The sequence below is a fragment of the Pipistrellus kuhlii genome, unplaced genomic scaffold, assembly GCF_014108245.1.
Source record: "Pipistrellus kuhlii isolate mPipKuh1 unplaced genomic scaffold, mPipKuh1.p scaffold_m20_p_68, whole genome shotgun sequence".
Classification (NCBI taxonomy): Eukaryota; Metazoa; Chordata; class Mammalia; order Chiroptera; family Vespertilionidae; genus Pipistrellus; species Pipistrellus kuhlii.
This window is the reverse complement of record NW_023425571.1, coordinates 407,496-422,831: the sequence shown is the minus strand read 5'-3', so window position 1 is coordinate 422,831 and position 15,336 is coordinate 407,496. Positions and strand designations below refer to the sequence as shown.

Genomic DNA, 15,336 nt, shown 5'->3' with positions numbered 1-15,336 from the left:
TTAAGCTAGAAGTCCACAACAGGAAAATAATTTTAAAATCCCCCGTTTGGACATTAACCAAGAGATTTCTAAATAAGACAAAATAAATTGAAAAAGTAATCACAATGGCTGTTGGAAACATTTTCACCTGAGGGGGATGGAGGGGGAGGAAGGGAGGGGAAATGAGAGGGGCCCCATTCTGGGTGGTACAGACATGAGAGAGAGAGACTCTTTCAGCTAGGACTGAGGAACTCGTGTAAAACTGTTCCCACCATAACAATGAAAAGACAGGATGAACTGAAACGATGAAGCTCCTAGGAGAACAGATGTTCATGAACTTGAGCTAGACTTCTTCGACCCTGTAAAAGGAGCAGGCTTCCGGGTACCGGCAACGCAGGTCCCATGGCTCCATCTGGGCTGCAGGTGCACAAGTCCGCCCACCTGCCGTGACTCATCTCCCCCCACTCTGCTCCCTATAGTTTTTTCTGACACTTGCTCATTGTAACTGAGTTTTACAAAAATATATATTTTGTATTGACTTCAGAGAGGGCTAGATAGAAACATCAATGATGAGAATCATTGACCGGCTGCCTCCTGCATGCCCCCCACTGGGGATTGAGCCCACAATCTGGGCATGTGCCCTGACCCTTCCCCACTGAAGATGGAGTTCACAACCTGGGCTAGTGCTCTGACCAGGAATCGAACTGTGACCTCCTGGTTCACAGGTCGATGCTTAACCACATCATCGACCTGGGCTGTAAGAGTTTTTATAAAATTTGAGCCAAACTGACAATTGCTAGGAAACAAGATCTCAAATGCTCTGGAGGGTAACAGTTTTGCAGTTTCTTTTCCCCCTCGCTTCCCATCACCAATATGCAGTTCATTTTATGCATTTGGAATTAAGGGATGAAGGTGGGACAAAGTAAGTGGGATTGGATTCCAGAATAAGTAACAAGGCAATGTGCTGTATGAAGGTGCATACATCCATTTTTCAAAGGTGTTATTAACCTAGATACCCCAAAACAACGGAAAGGACTTAAGGCAAAGATAAACCTCTTACTAAAGAAGTTATACGCTTGAGGAGTGAATACCACCATGACCTGCCCATTTAGACCTTTATGATCAGATCATCCCATGTGGTTCCTTTCCGTTGAATCCCTTTCTCACCCACAACGTCTTTGAATGGTCTTAGGGCCCCCCAACACAGCTTACTGCTTCCGTTAGGGTATGATCAGTACCCCAAACATAGGCGCTTAAGAACTAAGAGAGGAAGGACTGACGGCGGCATCCGCCAAACAAGCAAAGCGCAACTCCCTCTAAAAAAAAAAAAAAAAAAAAAAAAAAAAAAGGTGGTTGGGGGGAACCAAACCAAAAAAAGTAAACAAACAAAAAAACAAAGCCCAGTTCCCCCGCGCTCGCCATTTCCAGGCCGACCCCACATCCCACCCACTTCCCGGGCCCCTCGCACAGCTGGAAGCCAGTCCTGGAACTGCGGGGGCAGGAGCGGGGTCCCAGGCCCCAGAACACCGCTCCGCCGGAAGAAGGTATCGGCTGGCGGCTGGCCCCGAGCTGTCATAGGGTAGCGCCGAGGAAGAGGCGGGACTTGGCCTAGTCCTGCTTCCTTAGTGGCTAAAACGAGGGAGCTGGCTGCTCATTGGCTAAGAGCGCGGCTCGGTCTCTGGGTTCTGATTGGCTAACGTCGAGAGCGAGCTGGGCGGTGACCTATCAGCCCGTGGGTCCGCCGTGGGTGAGTGGAAGAGACGGGCCCTTGCCCCGCCCCTCGGGCAAACCCCTTACTTTTTAAAAACACAATGGCCGGGACCGAGGGGTAGTTGGCCGCGAAACCGCGGGGCCTTCCCTCGGACCTTTGTCTCCGAGGCCCTGGAGCCCAGGGACTGAGAGAGACGCGAGCGCCGAGGGAGGCCGGAACGAATCCTTCGCGGAACCATCGAGGCAGGGCCTCTGGGCGCACGTGGAGGCACGGACCGCGCGGGCCGGGCCCGACCCGCTGGGATGGCAGCCGGGGCGACCGACGCGGGGCCGGGGGTCGCCATCCCCGTGGAGCTGCGGCGCGAGCAGCGCATGGTGTGCGTGGAGTACCCGGGCGTGGTGCGCGACGTGTCCAAGATGCTGTCCACCCTGGGCGGCGAGGAAGGCGTTTCTCGGGTGCGGAAGCGGGAGGCCCCGGGACCGCGCGGGAGGGACGGAGCTGTGGGGGCGCGGCCGGAGGGGCGGGGTCCCGGGGGAACCTGTGCGGTTTCCTTGGCAACGGAGCTTTAGGCGGGCGCTGGGCGGGCTTTGCTAGGGAGGCCGCCAGGAGCAGCCCGTTGTTCCCTGGAAGCAGAGGGAAAGGACTGTCGGGGAGACCCAGAGAGGGAAGGGGGTGTCCTCTGCACCCCCTATTCGGATGAGCCGCAGCCTCGGCGCCCCGGCCCGGAACGCAGCTCGCCCGCCGCCCCGCAGGGTGTGCTGGGCCCCACGTCCTCGTTGCACAGGGTGGAAACGGAGGCTCCGGACATTAAGAGCCGCTGATCTCCCTAGGGGGCGCGGGTGGGGGGCGAAGTGTTGTGCTGTTGGGGTTAAAGTAGTAACAGTTCACACCGTCCTAGGAGCTTGACGTGCATCCTGTCCACATTGGAACCCTGGGGGGGCGGGGGGCGGGAACTGTCACTGTCCGCATTTTACAAGGAAAGCCAGGTAGTTCAAGGCCACCAGGACACGGGAGCCGGGGTGAGTGCTTCCTTGTGCCAGGCTCTGTGCAAGTGCCTCTCGCCTTCCCGAACCCCAGCTCAGCTGGCAGTCATTCTCTGCAGCTTCCCAGCCGCTGAGCAGCAAGAGGCGCCCTCGTTTCCTCCGCGGTGCTTGGGTCTGACAAGTGAGCCTTTGGGGGACTAAGCGCTCTGAATGCAACGCAAGCTCCCGGCCCTTCTCCCACCACCGGGGTCACCCCTGCCGGCCGCTTAGCTGGCCACGGCCTCATCCGTCTCCCTTGGCCTCGGCACAGATCTATGGAGACCCCACCAAGAGGCTGGAGCTCTACTTCCGGCCCAAGGACCCCTACTGCCACCCCGTGTGTGCCAACCGCTTCAGTACCAGCAGCCTGCTGCTCCGGGTCAGGAGGAAGACGAAGCGGCAGGAGGGGCTGCCGGGGCCCGAGGCCCACCCTCAGGTCACGTTTGACGTGGAGATCCTTGGCACCGTCCCCACCATTTACAGATTCCAAGGTAACTACCCGTGCATTCTTACCGAACTCGGTGACCTCAGGGCCTGTGTCCCCACTGCCTGCAGGAGCCTGATAGGTCAGTCACACAGGGACACGAGCCAGGACTGCACAGGCCTGCCGAGCTGGAGGTGAGGGCTTCTTCCCTGCAGGCCTTGCCAGGCTCTTAGAGAACCTGGAGGTCCATGAGGGGTGCCCTGACTCAGTTATTGTGGGGGCCACATAGGCCCACAGGCCTCCAGTTCTCAATCCCCCTCTCCCCCCCAGTGTTGTGGAACCTGCGCCGTCCACACTGCTGCTGCCGCCGCCTCCCCTCGGAAGCCTTCCAGATCACCTCAGCCCCTTAGAACCTCATGTTTCTTGTATTCTTAGCCAACTGGTGGGGAGGCAGGAACGCGGGGTGGGGGTGGGGGAGGGTGTGTGTGAGAACGGACCAGGATTTCGGCATTGTGCCTTCCTGAGCTCTGCGGGGGTTTTCATACAGGCCCCTGGGCTTCCTCGGCCTCGGTCTCCTTGTCCTGACTGTGGGGCCCTGAGTCCCTGAGGCCTTTGTGAAGATCGGGGAGATGGTGCCTGTTAAGGGGCCAGCTCACCGCCTGGGGGCACTGTGGAGCCTCTAGTGCAGCTGCCGGTCTCAGACTCTGAAGACAGGAATTATTGAGGAGGTTGGAGGGGGAGAAAGAAAAAGAGGAAGGAAGCGGAAGCAGGAGCTGGACCTGGGACCCCAGGGGTTGGCATTGTGACTGAGCCGCTCTGGTGCGTTGTCTGGTCACCGAGGGCTGTCCTTGCGAGGACAAGGCGTCCAGTGACTTCATTCCCATCTCACTGAGCCAGCACCTCGCCAGCCACTGCGCCCTGCCTCACCGGGAGCTCATTAGCAATGTGCCGTCGTCTCAGATTCCACATTTCGCCAGCTCCCAGGCGAGTCAGGGCACCTTGCTTCGTGGGAAGCGCTGACCCAGACCTCATTCTCACCCACGTACACCCCACCCCAAATGTCGTTTATCCAAGCGACGGGGGGTGGCAGAGCCGAGTGCGTGGAGCCAGCGTGCAGCTGCCACCCAGGCCCGGCAGCCTCCACCACTCGCTGGCTTGGCACCTCCCCAAGAAGACCGGGCGTTGGTGCGGGGCACCCTGGCTGCGGTGCCGGCTACCTGCCTGCCTCTCTCTCCAGGAATGTCCGACTTCCAGTACCTGGCTGTGCACACAGACGCGGGTGGCGCGCACAAGTCCATGTACGACAAGGTGCTCATGGTCAGGCCTGAGAGGGAGGACTTCTTCCACCAGGAGCTGCCGCTCTACATCCCCCCGCCCATCTTCTCCCGGCTGGACACCCCGGCGGACTACTTCTACCGCCCGGAGACACAGCACCGGTGAGCCCGCCCGCCATGGCAGGGACCGAGCGGAGGCGGGAAGCGTCCGCACAGGGCAGGGCAGAGAGGGCCCTGGGTGAGCGGCGGCCAGTGCTGTGAGCTGGAGGCCCTGACAGGACGGAGACCTGGCTCCGGCTTGGTTCCAGCCGAGAAGTGGCCGTTGGGTTTAGCTCCCGAGCACAGGGACGGCATCTCTGCCTCAGGCGGCTTCTCAGGTGCCGGGCGTTAGAAACGCCAGGTGACGCGCATCCTAGGCCGTTACAGGTCCCGGCCCCACCATGCGTGCCCCCGAGGCCCGTGAGAGTGCTGTTCCGTGTAAAGGAAACGAACGCTTCCAATGACAAGAGACCCCAGGGCTGTGGGCAAGGCAGGTCTGGGGGTGCCATGGCTCTGTTGGAGACCAGCAGCCACAGTGACAGGAAGGAGTGGGTTTCCTTCGTGTAGCAGCCAAGGCAGAATGGCATTGGGGAGAAAGGAAACCCAATTGGAGAAGAATGGCGTGGCCGCCGCAAGCAACTGCTGCAGCCTCTCTCAGAAGCCTGTGCATGTTTCTGCAAACGGGCTGGTCCAGGCCACATGGCAGCCCCGGGCCCCACTTCTGACCCCCACGCCTTGCTCATTGCACACTGTGTGTGTTTGCATGCTTGCCTTTTTCTAATCACACACAGAAGGGCACAGTTTTTTAAATGGCTCGATTTCGGTGTGAGCTCCACGGAGGTAGCGATTTGGCCTCCTAGTAACCCCGGTGGCTAGGGCAGCCCGGCCCAGGAGAGGCCTCTGCGAGGACTTACCAACCCGTGGGTGAAGCTTTGGGGGAGTGAGATCAGGAAAAACAGAGAAACAAATGGAGAAGGACGGCTGGAAACATGGCCCCAGGTGGAGATGCTCGTTAAAGGGCTGTCCATAGCATGTTAGCTTCCCAAGTTGGAGGACTTTAGTGCCTGCTGACTTGGTAGCCGAGGGCCACCTCCCCCTGCTGGCCGCGCTGTCAGCTGTGCTCAAGCCCATGGACCAGCGCCTCCAGGCAGAGCAGCTGTGCCGGGCCCTGTCAAAGAGCCAGCCCTGGCCCTGCCGCCCCCACCCCACCCCCTGGAGGCGGTGCTCAGAGCTGCCCCCACACTACGGAGAGTGAATTGGGATGTCACCTTTGGAGTTGGAAACCCATCCCCAGAAGTGTGCACCTTCAGATGCAAAAATACACACACCCCCCCCCCCAAGGGGTCACTCCAAAATGAGGTCAGCATTTTGGTGAGCAGCAGGTCAAATCCGTCTTGATTCCAGATGTTCTTTTCCTGTTTGCCAAGCAGTCCCACCCACAGGATTTCCCCGGTGCCTCTCCCCTAAGAGCTCAAAAGACGTGGCTATGAGAGCGTTTCCAGGTTAACTGTTGGTCACAGCCGGCCCAGCCAGGTCCTCTGAGGCCCGGTGTCCCCACAGCGTCCCCAGGAGGAGGGCCAGCTGCCCTTGGACCCACAGGCCCTCCGCCCTCCCCACAGGGTCATGGGTTTCTCGGCACCTGGAAAGCACCTGCCTTTCCTCCCAGCGCCGCCACCGATTGTTCGCTGCCGGGAACACGATGGGGGCCGGCCTGGCGGGTCCCTCCTCCCGCCGGCTGAGTGAGTGCAGGAGCCCCGTCCCTGCAGCGGGCCACTTCCTCATGGGGGTCCCTGGTCTCGGGGGCCTTTGACCAGGACACTTGCTGTGGCAGGAAGGTTTTACTGGAGTCACGGTCTTTGAAAAAGGCCCAGACTAGATCCTGGGGTTAGTTTTGTTTCCCAGAGTGAGGTCAGTGTTCATACATACGCAGTGGCAGGTGCTCACAGAGCGCCAAGGTAAAAAGGAAGCGGTGGGAAAGGCAGTAGTCACGGAATGAAGTGTGCCAGCCAGTGCGATGGGGTGGTGCCGGGGAAAGGAAGCCCGGGGTGACGGTGGCTGTTGAAGCTGGGGTGGCTCGTGGGCGCCCCTCACACTGTCCCTGCTTTAGTGCAGGTCGGATGCTTAGCACAGGTGCGGCCTCTGGGCGGCTCCTCACCGGCTCCGTTACTTCACGGAAAGGGCTGGCCTCCCCTCAGGCTGTTAGGGCTGAGTGAGTGAACTGGAAAAGCCAGTGAGCAGCGCTGAGGCCTGACTGCAGGCCCTGGGGGGCTGCGTGGCAACTGTCACCATCCCCGCCCGAGGGGCCTTTGGGCGGTTCCTAGTCTAGCCTGGCGGGTGGGTGCTGGCCTGAGTCTGAGGCCCCCACCTGGGGACAGGAGCCTCCTGCACACTCGGCCTTGCCCAGCTCCGAGCTGCGGGCCCAGCCTCTCCAAGCGGCCGTTGGCCGCCGCCCTCTCCCCCGGCGCTCAGCCTGAGGACAGACGGGTCTCGGGCGCTAAGAACCTCTCCCTGGCCCGGACCCCAGGGGAAAGTGCACAGACAGGCCGCTGGCGTCACGGGCTTGGCGGGCTGGCCGGGCCTGTGCCTGGTTCTCATGGGCGCCTCTGCCTCCAGGGAAGGCTACAACCACCCCCCCATCTCAGGCGAGAATCTGATCGGCCTGAGCAGGGCCCGGCGCCTCCACAACGCCATCTTTGTCAACTTCGAGGGGGACGAGGTGCCCGAGCAGCCGATGGAGGCTGCAGTGCAGACCTGGAGGAGGGTCTGCACCAACCCCATGGACCGCAAGGTGGAGGAGGAGCTGAGGAAGGTGAGCCCCGCTCCGCCCCGCCCCTGCGCTGCCACCCGGAGACCCAGCCGGGCTCTCCTCACTCTTGGCAGCTGGCAGTGCCCACCTCTTTAACTGGTTCGTTAGCACACGGCATGTTCTCATCTCCAGACGTCAGTCTGAGAGCCTTGCCAAGTGTCAGCCTGACTGGCACGGTGGAAACATTTAGGATTCTCTGATGGGTCCCTTTGGACGGCGAACAGTCGTGCATTGTTCAGATAGACTTCTGTGGAAATGAGGTTTCTGGAAATTCTCCCGTCGTGGGTTTGCAGCGTGCCAGGTGGCACAGCCTACCTGTGCCAGTTGGTGGCCAGGCCTCCCTGGGCGGAAGCCTTCGCCTTGCCCTCTGGCTGCGGTGCTGAGGGACTCGGGCTGGGTCTGCCCCTGGTGTCCTGCAGGCGCGGAGAGCAGGGCCTCGGCGAAGCCACCTCTCTGCCGCTGGAGGCGCGCCCCTGGTGGCAGTTCACTGTCCTCGGGGGACGGAGTGCTTCGTAAAGGGACTGGACACCTTGCTGAGCTGCTAGCAATCACGGGGGGAGCGGGCGGGGGGGGGGGGGCAGGGGGGAGGAGCACTGTCCCAGGTTCCCATTCTCCTCTGGACACGGCCCAGTCCTAACTGGCTCAGGCCCCTTCCTGCTTGGGCCGCCACACTGAGCCACACTGGCCTTTAGTCCTCCTGGGCCAGGCCATCTCTTCGGCCTTCATGCTGTGCCAACTCGGGGTCCAGAGCTCCGGCTCCTTTGGCCATCTGCTGCCCTGTGAGCTGCACAAGGACAGGCTGTGTCCCTCGTCCTTTCAGGACGTGTGCAGCCCTGCTTCTGAGCGGAGGGATGAGCGAGGTGTGCCCCGGCCCTGGAGCCTGGTCCCCGAGGCTCAGCCCGCCCTCCGCCGGCTCCCTTCGGGAAGGGTCCTCCAGGCCCAGCCCCCCCTGATTTGGCCGGCGGGCGGGCGGGCGGACAGCTGTGCTCACCTCAGCCCCTCCCCCAGCTGTTCGAAATCCGTCCCATCTGGTCACGCAACGCCGTCAGAGCCAAGATCAGCGTCCACCCTGACAAGCTCAAGGTCCTGCTGCCCTTCATGGCCTATTACATGGTGAGTGCCCAGCCATCTTGGTTCCCACCAGGGCTGTGCTGGTCCCAGAGGTGACCTCTCGGTGCCTGAGCAGGCCACCCTGACCCGCCCCGTCCCTGACCCACCCGCATGCTCGACCACTTGGGGTGATTGCAGGATTAAAGAGTCATTTCATAACTTTACACAAAGGGATTCTACACCTTTAAGTGATCTGGTCGAGTGCTGTGCGGGCACCTCAGCCTTCCCCGGGTGGCAGCTCCCGCTGAGGAGGAGCCTGGTGCAGGTGTCGCGGTTTCACAGCAGCCAGTGGCAGAGCCACCAGGCCCGGCCTGTCTGTCTGCAGAGCCCGGCTCCTCCCTGGGTTGAGTGGGGTTCATTGTGTTCCTAGCAGTCACGGGGGGAGTGAGGGGTGGGAGGGATGGGCACTGTCCCAGGCTCCTCATTCTCCTCTGGATGCGCACAGTCCTAACTGGCTCAGGGCCCTTCCTGCCCGGTAATCTCCCCCTTGGACTCATCCAGGCGGATGGAGATGGGATGTCATTACTGTGACTCCCAGAGGTGCTGGGGGAAGGAACCCTGCGTGCTGAGGGCCCCACGCAGGGTGGTGACAGGGGTGGGTACCTGGGCTCGGACCCAGACTTAGAGTCGCCGTCTGTCTTCCGCATGGGCTTTCTGGACACACGCCTCAGGAGGACAGTGATGCGTTCACCAAGCACTTCCTGTGGCCGGCACCGTGGCCCAGGCCCCGGGCCTCATCTCGTTTATCCTCACAGCACCTATGGGGGCTCATGTCATCCCACCTGAGAGGAAGGCTGAGGCTTGGGGAGACCAAGTGACCTGTCCGAGGGGACAGCACGTGGCAGAGCTGGGGGGCTGCAGAGAATGTCTGCCTCGCCTCCACTGCCCACCTGTGGGCTCTTGATGTGGCTCCTAGTCCTTCAGATCTTGAGGTGTTGCACTGCCGCCCTCGGAGCCTCCCCTCCGCCCCAGGCAGGCACCTGGCCTGTGCATCTGCGGAGCCGGCCTTGGCCTTGGCCCCTCCCACTCCCCCTTCTCTGCCTCCAGATAACGGGTCCCTGGAGAAGCCTGTGGATCCGATTCGGCTACGACCCCCGAAAGCACCCGGAAGCCAAGATCTACCAAGTCCTTGATTTCCGGATCCGCTGTGGAATGAAGTCTGGTAAGAATGACTACAGCTCCCTCTCCTGGGGTCTTCCTGTTCCTGTGCGCGCTGGTTCCACGTGCGGGGAGCAGGCCGCCCCGGGGAGGGCTGAACGAGGTGGACGTGAGGTGCGAGTTCGGGCTTGGCTCCACCCTGACCCTCGTTACTGAGCCACAGCCACTCCGCGTGGGCTTTCTGTGGCTCCCGGGGGGCGGGGGGCGGGGGGGGGCAGGCCGGGCCTCCGGCGGTGTCTGCAGCGAGCCACTGCGCCCGCCCCAGCTCCGGCCCTCACTGGAACGTGGTGGCTCCTGCCGCCCCAGGCCCATCCCGGGAGCTGCCCCAGTGAGCCCTGTGGGCCGTCGCGTCAGGCCAGCGCCGTGTGCCAGACGGGCTCTGCCCACCCGCACCTGACACCCCCTCGCCTGCAGGGTACACCTCCAACGAGATGCCCGTGAAGGCCAAGCGCAGCACCTACAACTACAGCCTCCCCATCACCGTCAAGAAGTCGTGTGAGTGCTTCGGCGCGCTCTGCACATTGGGCCGGTGGCCTCTGGACTGCGGGGGGCAGGAGGGTGCTTCCAGCAATCCCTGGGGAGGGGCAGGGTAGCACCCCTACACTCCAAAGCACCGCTGTTGTCCCTAGCAGCCAACCAGCCTGTCACCATGCAAGACCTGAAGCAGGGCCTGGACCCATCCGGGGCAGCTGGCATGCAGAAATTGGCCTCCAACAAGTACAAGCTCAAGGTGGGTGCCCGGAGCCCGGGGCGGGCAGACTGCAGCCGGCACAGCAGAGCCAGCCCCGGGCCTGGCAGGAGGCTCTCAGCTCCGGTCCGAACCTCCCAGGACCTCCCAGGGCGTCAGAGCGGCTTTTCTGCACACCTGCTCTGGCTCAGGCCTGTCGCCCCACTGGGTGCAGGGACCAGTGACTCCTGTGGCCCAGGGGTGTCTCCAACACTGCCCGCCCAGGGGCAGGCTCCCCCTGACGTGCCCGTCTCCCCTCTTGCGCAGGACTCGGTTTACATCTTCCGGGAGGGCGCCTTGCCGCCGTACCGACAGATGTTCTACCAGCTGTGCGACCTCAACGTGGAAGAGTATGTAGCTGAGGGCGCGAAGCCCGCGGGAGGCGGAGGGCAGGGTCGGGCTGTGAGGCTGGCAGCAGAGCTCCCTGCGAGGTCCACTCCCCTCAGCCTCCCTCCCGGGCTCAGGTGCTGCCCGGAGAGCCCTGTGTCTGGGTCGACAGGGGCCACCCCTTGGGTCCAGGCAGGGGGCGGGGCTGGCCATGGACGTGGTGCCTGTGGCGTCTGCCTCGCCTCCACTGCCCACGTGTGGGCTCATGATGGGGCCCCCAGCCCTTCAGAACCGACCAGAACCCGAGACCTTCAATCCGGTTGTTCCTAGTGCTGCCTTGAAACCAGGGAGGGGCGCCGGGGCAGCTGCGGCCCGTTAGACCCAGCGGGAAGGCGTGCGGAAGCTAACTCACCACGCCCGGGGGGGGGCACCCCGCTCCGTGCCTCAGGGTCGGGGAGCACAGCCCAGGGCCCAGCGGTCCTGCAAGCTCATTCCGCTTCGTCCTCGGTTCTCAGCGCTGCTTTCCAAGCACAGCCCCTCGCCTGGCCGCACACTGGCCCGTTAGCAGGAGCTGCCGTGGAACTCCGTGCTCCCCCCTCCCCCCAGGTTGCAGAAGATCATTCACCGCAACGACGGGGCCGAGGAGAGCTGCACCGAGCGGGACGGGTGGTGCCTGCCCAAGACCAGTGACGACCTGCGCAACGCCATGTCCCTCATGATCCGGCAGATCATCCGCGCCCGGAGGCCTGGTGAGCCCGGGGGAGGGGCGGGGTCCCTCTGCCGATCTCCTCTCTGTGGTGGCACCAGCCCAGGGGCCAGCACCCAGGCTGCCTGCGGCCGTCATGGTTACCACTTCACCTGCCTCCCCCTCACACCTTCCCGCCGTGTCCGCCCTGGGAGACGGGCAGTGGGCCAGGTCCTGTCACCCTGTGGGGCCTGCCGGGGTGGACGGTGGGGAGGGGCAGGTAGCCCTGGCAGCTGGGCCCCTGAGGAGGGGCGTGAGCACCTGCTGAGTTGGGCTGACGGAGCAGAGGTGCTTAGTCTTGTGTGGGACCCAGCCCCTCGGCAGCCTGTTCCAGGCTGCGGGCCCTCTCCCCAGAAACACTCCCCAGAAACACTCAAAGTGTGCCACCTGGCGTCACGGGCACCTCGGGAAATGGTGTGCAAAGCATGCAGCTCCACAGTCCGACATGCCAGAGTGCCAGGTCCCGGCACCCACGCTCCGCAGTAGCTCCTGCTGGAGCCCAGGAGCTGGTTCTGTGGGCCAGGGGCCCAGCCTGGGGCCTGGGGCAGGAGCCTGCTTCAGCACCCGCTGTCTCCTGCCAGCCCTCTTCTCCAGCCCGGCCAAGACTGATGGCGAGGGAAGGAAGGAGCAGCTGACGGGCGAGTCTGGGGAGGAGGAGGAGGAGGAGGAGGAGGAGGAAGAGGAGGAGGACTTCAAGCCGTCGGACGGGAGTGAGAACGAGATGGAGACCGAGATCCTGGACTACGTGTGACGCAGGGTCACGTGTGACCCCAGGGGCAAGCCAGGGCTCCACAGCGGCGACGGTCGCCAGAGCAGCCCTGCAGGCGCCCGAGGAGCTGCGTGAGCTGCCAGGGCCGCGCGGGACAGTCCACCAGTTGGCACCAGCGAGAGCCGGAGGTGGAGATGGTGCCGCCAGGGTGGGGGTCAGCTTGGCTTGGGTCTCATGACTGATGGCAGGGACGGGGCCAGGAGGCTGGTGTGTGGTCACAGCTGGCTGGAGCCTGTCCTTGCGTTGGATCCTCCTAATTGGGGTTAGCCTGGCAAAGGCAGGCCCAGCTGGCATTGCCGGCATTAAATACCTTTCCCCAGGAGACTTGGTATTAGAGTGGCTCAGAGCCCCTGCTGGGGGGTGTGGAGGCCGTGGGCTGCTGGACCATCACTGTTCCTTGGTGGTCTTGTGGGGCGGTGCTGGGACAGCTGAGCACAGGCCTCATGCCCTCGCCAGGTGGGCCCCACAGCCCAGAGGGCCCCACAGCGGCGTTCATTCACCGCTCACTGCTCCAGGGCCTCTAGAAATAGGCCCTGGTCCCACGGCTGCCGGAGCGAAAGGGCAGGGTCTCGGGGAGCCTCCAGGACAGACCAGGGACCCAGGGCTCCGTCCCGGGACCTGCCTTGTAGAGAAGCTGGCCACCCGCCCGCCCAATGGCCCCACTCCCTGCTGCCAGAGATGGCACAGCCAGCACTTCTGGGGCAGCTCTCCCAGAGGCAGGCTGGGCCCAGGCCCACACTCCCCACCCCACCCCGTCCCACGTGTTACCCTCAGGGCCTCTGGTCCCCACCTCCAGGAGCGGCCGGTCCCTATGCCAGCCTGAGGAAGGCAGCCGGGCAGGGACCTCCCCAGAGTCACTGGCACCGGCCTCACTGACGGGCCCCCAGGTCCTGCCACACTTAGAAGTATCTGGTGACTCCTCACTCAGAACCTGACACATCCCACTTTGGAAAAGCTTTTTTCTTGTGGAAAATACCAAGTACCCACCGAAATAGACAACTGAGTAGAGTTCATGCTCCAAACTTCTCCCCTGGCAGCTCGCCGTCCTGCTGGAGGCACCCACTGTGCGGCCCTCGGGTAAGGGAGCCTGACCAGCTCGGCTGGGCTCCCTCGGCCGCCCCTCGGCCTTCTGCCTCGTGCTGGACAGCCACGTGGTTCCTGGGGGCAGGGCTTCCTGGGGGCTGCCAGCCTGTGTGCCCGGCGTGCCGCTGCCCCGTGTCCGCTGGGCATGGACTCCCTCAGACAGCGGGACAGGTGCCCCCCACTGCGGGGCTTAGGATGTGGCACCCCAGCAATGGCCAGTGGGGACCAGGGGTGCAACAAACACCTATCTCGGTGCCCAGAGTGGGTTCTCGACATTGCCACACCAAGGAAGGTGCGGCCTGCGTGGCCGGAAGGCGGGGAGGACCAGAGGGCATGTCACAGGACACGGGGTGACGTGAGGCCACTCTGGGAGGCACACAGACACCTTTGGTGAAGACACCTCTGGCCACACGCTGTCGGCAGCGCCAGGGCGGCCCAGTGTCTGAGTGGCAGTGCCTGCCTGCTGTGGGGTCAGCACAGGTGGGTCTGCCTGCACAGACTGCGCCTTCAGGGAAGTCATTCTAAGGATTTGCCTCAGTTCTGTGTGCCGTTAAGTCAGTGGGTGAGTTTTACTCGGTCAGCTCTGTCAGTTCAGAACCCGATACCTCCAGCCCAGTTACCCAAGTTAGCATAGACTTCTGGGAACCCATAGACCCTCCACGCACCCAACAACAGTCATGCAATCTTCACACAGAAAAACATGCAAACCCGCCCATCCGTGCATACTCAGCAGGGGTTCGAGAAGGGTTTTCCACCAATGAGATGCTCCCATGTTAACACCTTTATACCAAAAAGCAGAGAACACCGGGGCCCACATGTGGACCAGCCTCTGCAGAGAGAAGCTTAAGACTCCAACCCAGCTTCTTCCATGGAAACCTGGGCCCTATCCCAGCCTCTTGACCTGGGCCTTAAGCCAGCCTCTTGACCTGGGCCCTAAGCCAGCCTCTTGACCTGGGCGAGTCTATTTTGAAAAAGTGGCGTTAGAAGAAGTTTTAAGTTTAAAAAATTTGGCTCTTGAAAGAAATTTCAATCATTGTACTGTTGATATTTGGCTCTGTTGACTAATGAGTTTGCCGGCCACTGCCCTAGCTGGTTGGCTCAGTGGATAGAGCATAGGCCTGCAGACTGAAAGGTCCTGGGTTTGATTCTGGTCAAGGGCACATGCCCGGGTTGTGGGCTCAATCCCCAGTGGGGAGTATTTGGGGGGCAGCCAATCAATGATTCTCATGAATGTTTCTCTCCCTCTTCCTTCTCTGAAACCAATAAAAACATACTAAAAAACAAATTGGTCCTTACCATGCTTCAGAGGACTGTCACCCAGAGCTGTGGCTCAGGAGTTGGCTCACCAGTGGATCCCCGATGAGATGGGAGTGAGGACAGTCTTCAGGGGTGTACCCTGGGCCGTGGTGTGAGAGGTCCGAGAGTCCAGCCATGACTCCGACCTTAGCTGAGTCACGGCACCATCACTGTCCAAGCAAAATCAGAGCGGACAGAAGTTAAAGTGGCAAAACCAGACTTTATTCAGGACTATTGCAACAGGGAGCAGACCTCTGTGGGCCCGAGCTCCCTCTATAGCGGGTGGGCGAGGGGGTGCTCCAGCCAAGGAGCAGGGCGGCCCGTGGTGGGAAGTGACTCATCGGGACCCAGGGTACGGGCCATTCCGGCCAACGGGGTCCTGGGTGAAGACACCCGCAGTGACCAGAGCACCAGGATCGGTGGAGGCTGAGGAGCCGAGGGGATGCAGAAGTGATCCGATCCGGCTTTGTGAGAGATCTGTGGGAAACGCCTCAGGGAGCCCAGAGGTTGGTCAGGGAGAGCATCTTTGCTGGACTTCAAGCATTGGCCGAATCTCCTCTGAAGTCAATGAAAACATCCTATCTAATAAAGAGGGAATATGCAAATTGACCATCACTCCGCCATAAAGCTGGCAACGCCCATAGCCACAAGATGTCGGCACCCAGTCCTCTCAGCCCCAACCGAGTCCCCCAGCCCCGGTGAAATGAATGCCTCTAAAGTCAGCTTCCGAAAGCAAGATTAGCAGGAAGCACCCCACTTGCCGCAGAAGCCAGCGGGGATCTCTCCCTGCGGGACACTGTCGCCTCCTTGGGATACTTCCGGGCAAGCTCACTCAGCGTCTATGTCGCCGACCCTGTGCAGGCGCA

General features: G+C 62.0%; 1 protein-coding gene across 2 annotated transcripts; it reads left to right on the top strand.

Moving 5' to 3' along the window:
- Positions 1-1,761: 1,761 nt before the first annotated feature.
- On the top strand, positions 1,762-13,962 carry GTF3C5 (general transcription factor IIIC subunit 5). 2 transcript variants are annotated; one of them, XM_036420409.2, is made up of 11 exons: positions 1,762-2,145; positions 2,984-3,203; positions 4,374-4,572; positions 7,063-7,258; positions 8,264-8,368; positions 9,413-9,527; positions 9,938-10,018; positions 10,156-10,253; positions 10,518-10,600; positions 11,184-11,326; positions 11,904-13,962. In XM_036420409.2, exons 1-11 carry the CDS (start codon positions 1,993-1,995, stop codon positions 12,071-12,073), a joined length of 1,563 nt encoding a protein of 520 aa, XP_036276302.1. In that variant the 5' UTR covers positions 1,762-1,992; the 3' UTR covers positions 12,074-13,962. The 2 variants fall into 2 exon arrangements, with proteins under 2 accessions (XP_036276302.1, XP_036276300.1); XM_036420407.2 differs by having other exon boundaries at positions 10,153-10,253.
- The last annotated feature ends 1,374 nt before the right edge of the window (positions 13,963-15,336 follow it).

Excerpts from the sequence above, each read along its gene's own strand:
- GTF3C5 (XM_036420407.2), top strand. The coding sequence starts at position 1,993 with ATGGCAGCCGGGGCGACCGACGCGGGGCCGGGGGTCGCCATCCCCGTG. Across the intron at positions 10,019-10,152 it reads CATCACCGTCAAGAAGTCGT|CAGCCAACCAGCCTGTCACC; the intron begins GTGAGTGCTTCG and ends TGTTGTCCCTAG. Across the intron at positions 10,254-10,517 it reads CCAACAAGTACAAGCTCAAG|GACTCGGTTTACATCTTCCG; the intron begins GTGGGTGCCCGG and ends CCTCTTGCGCAG.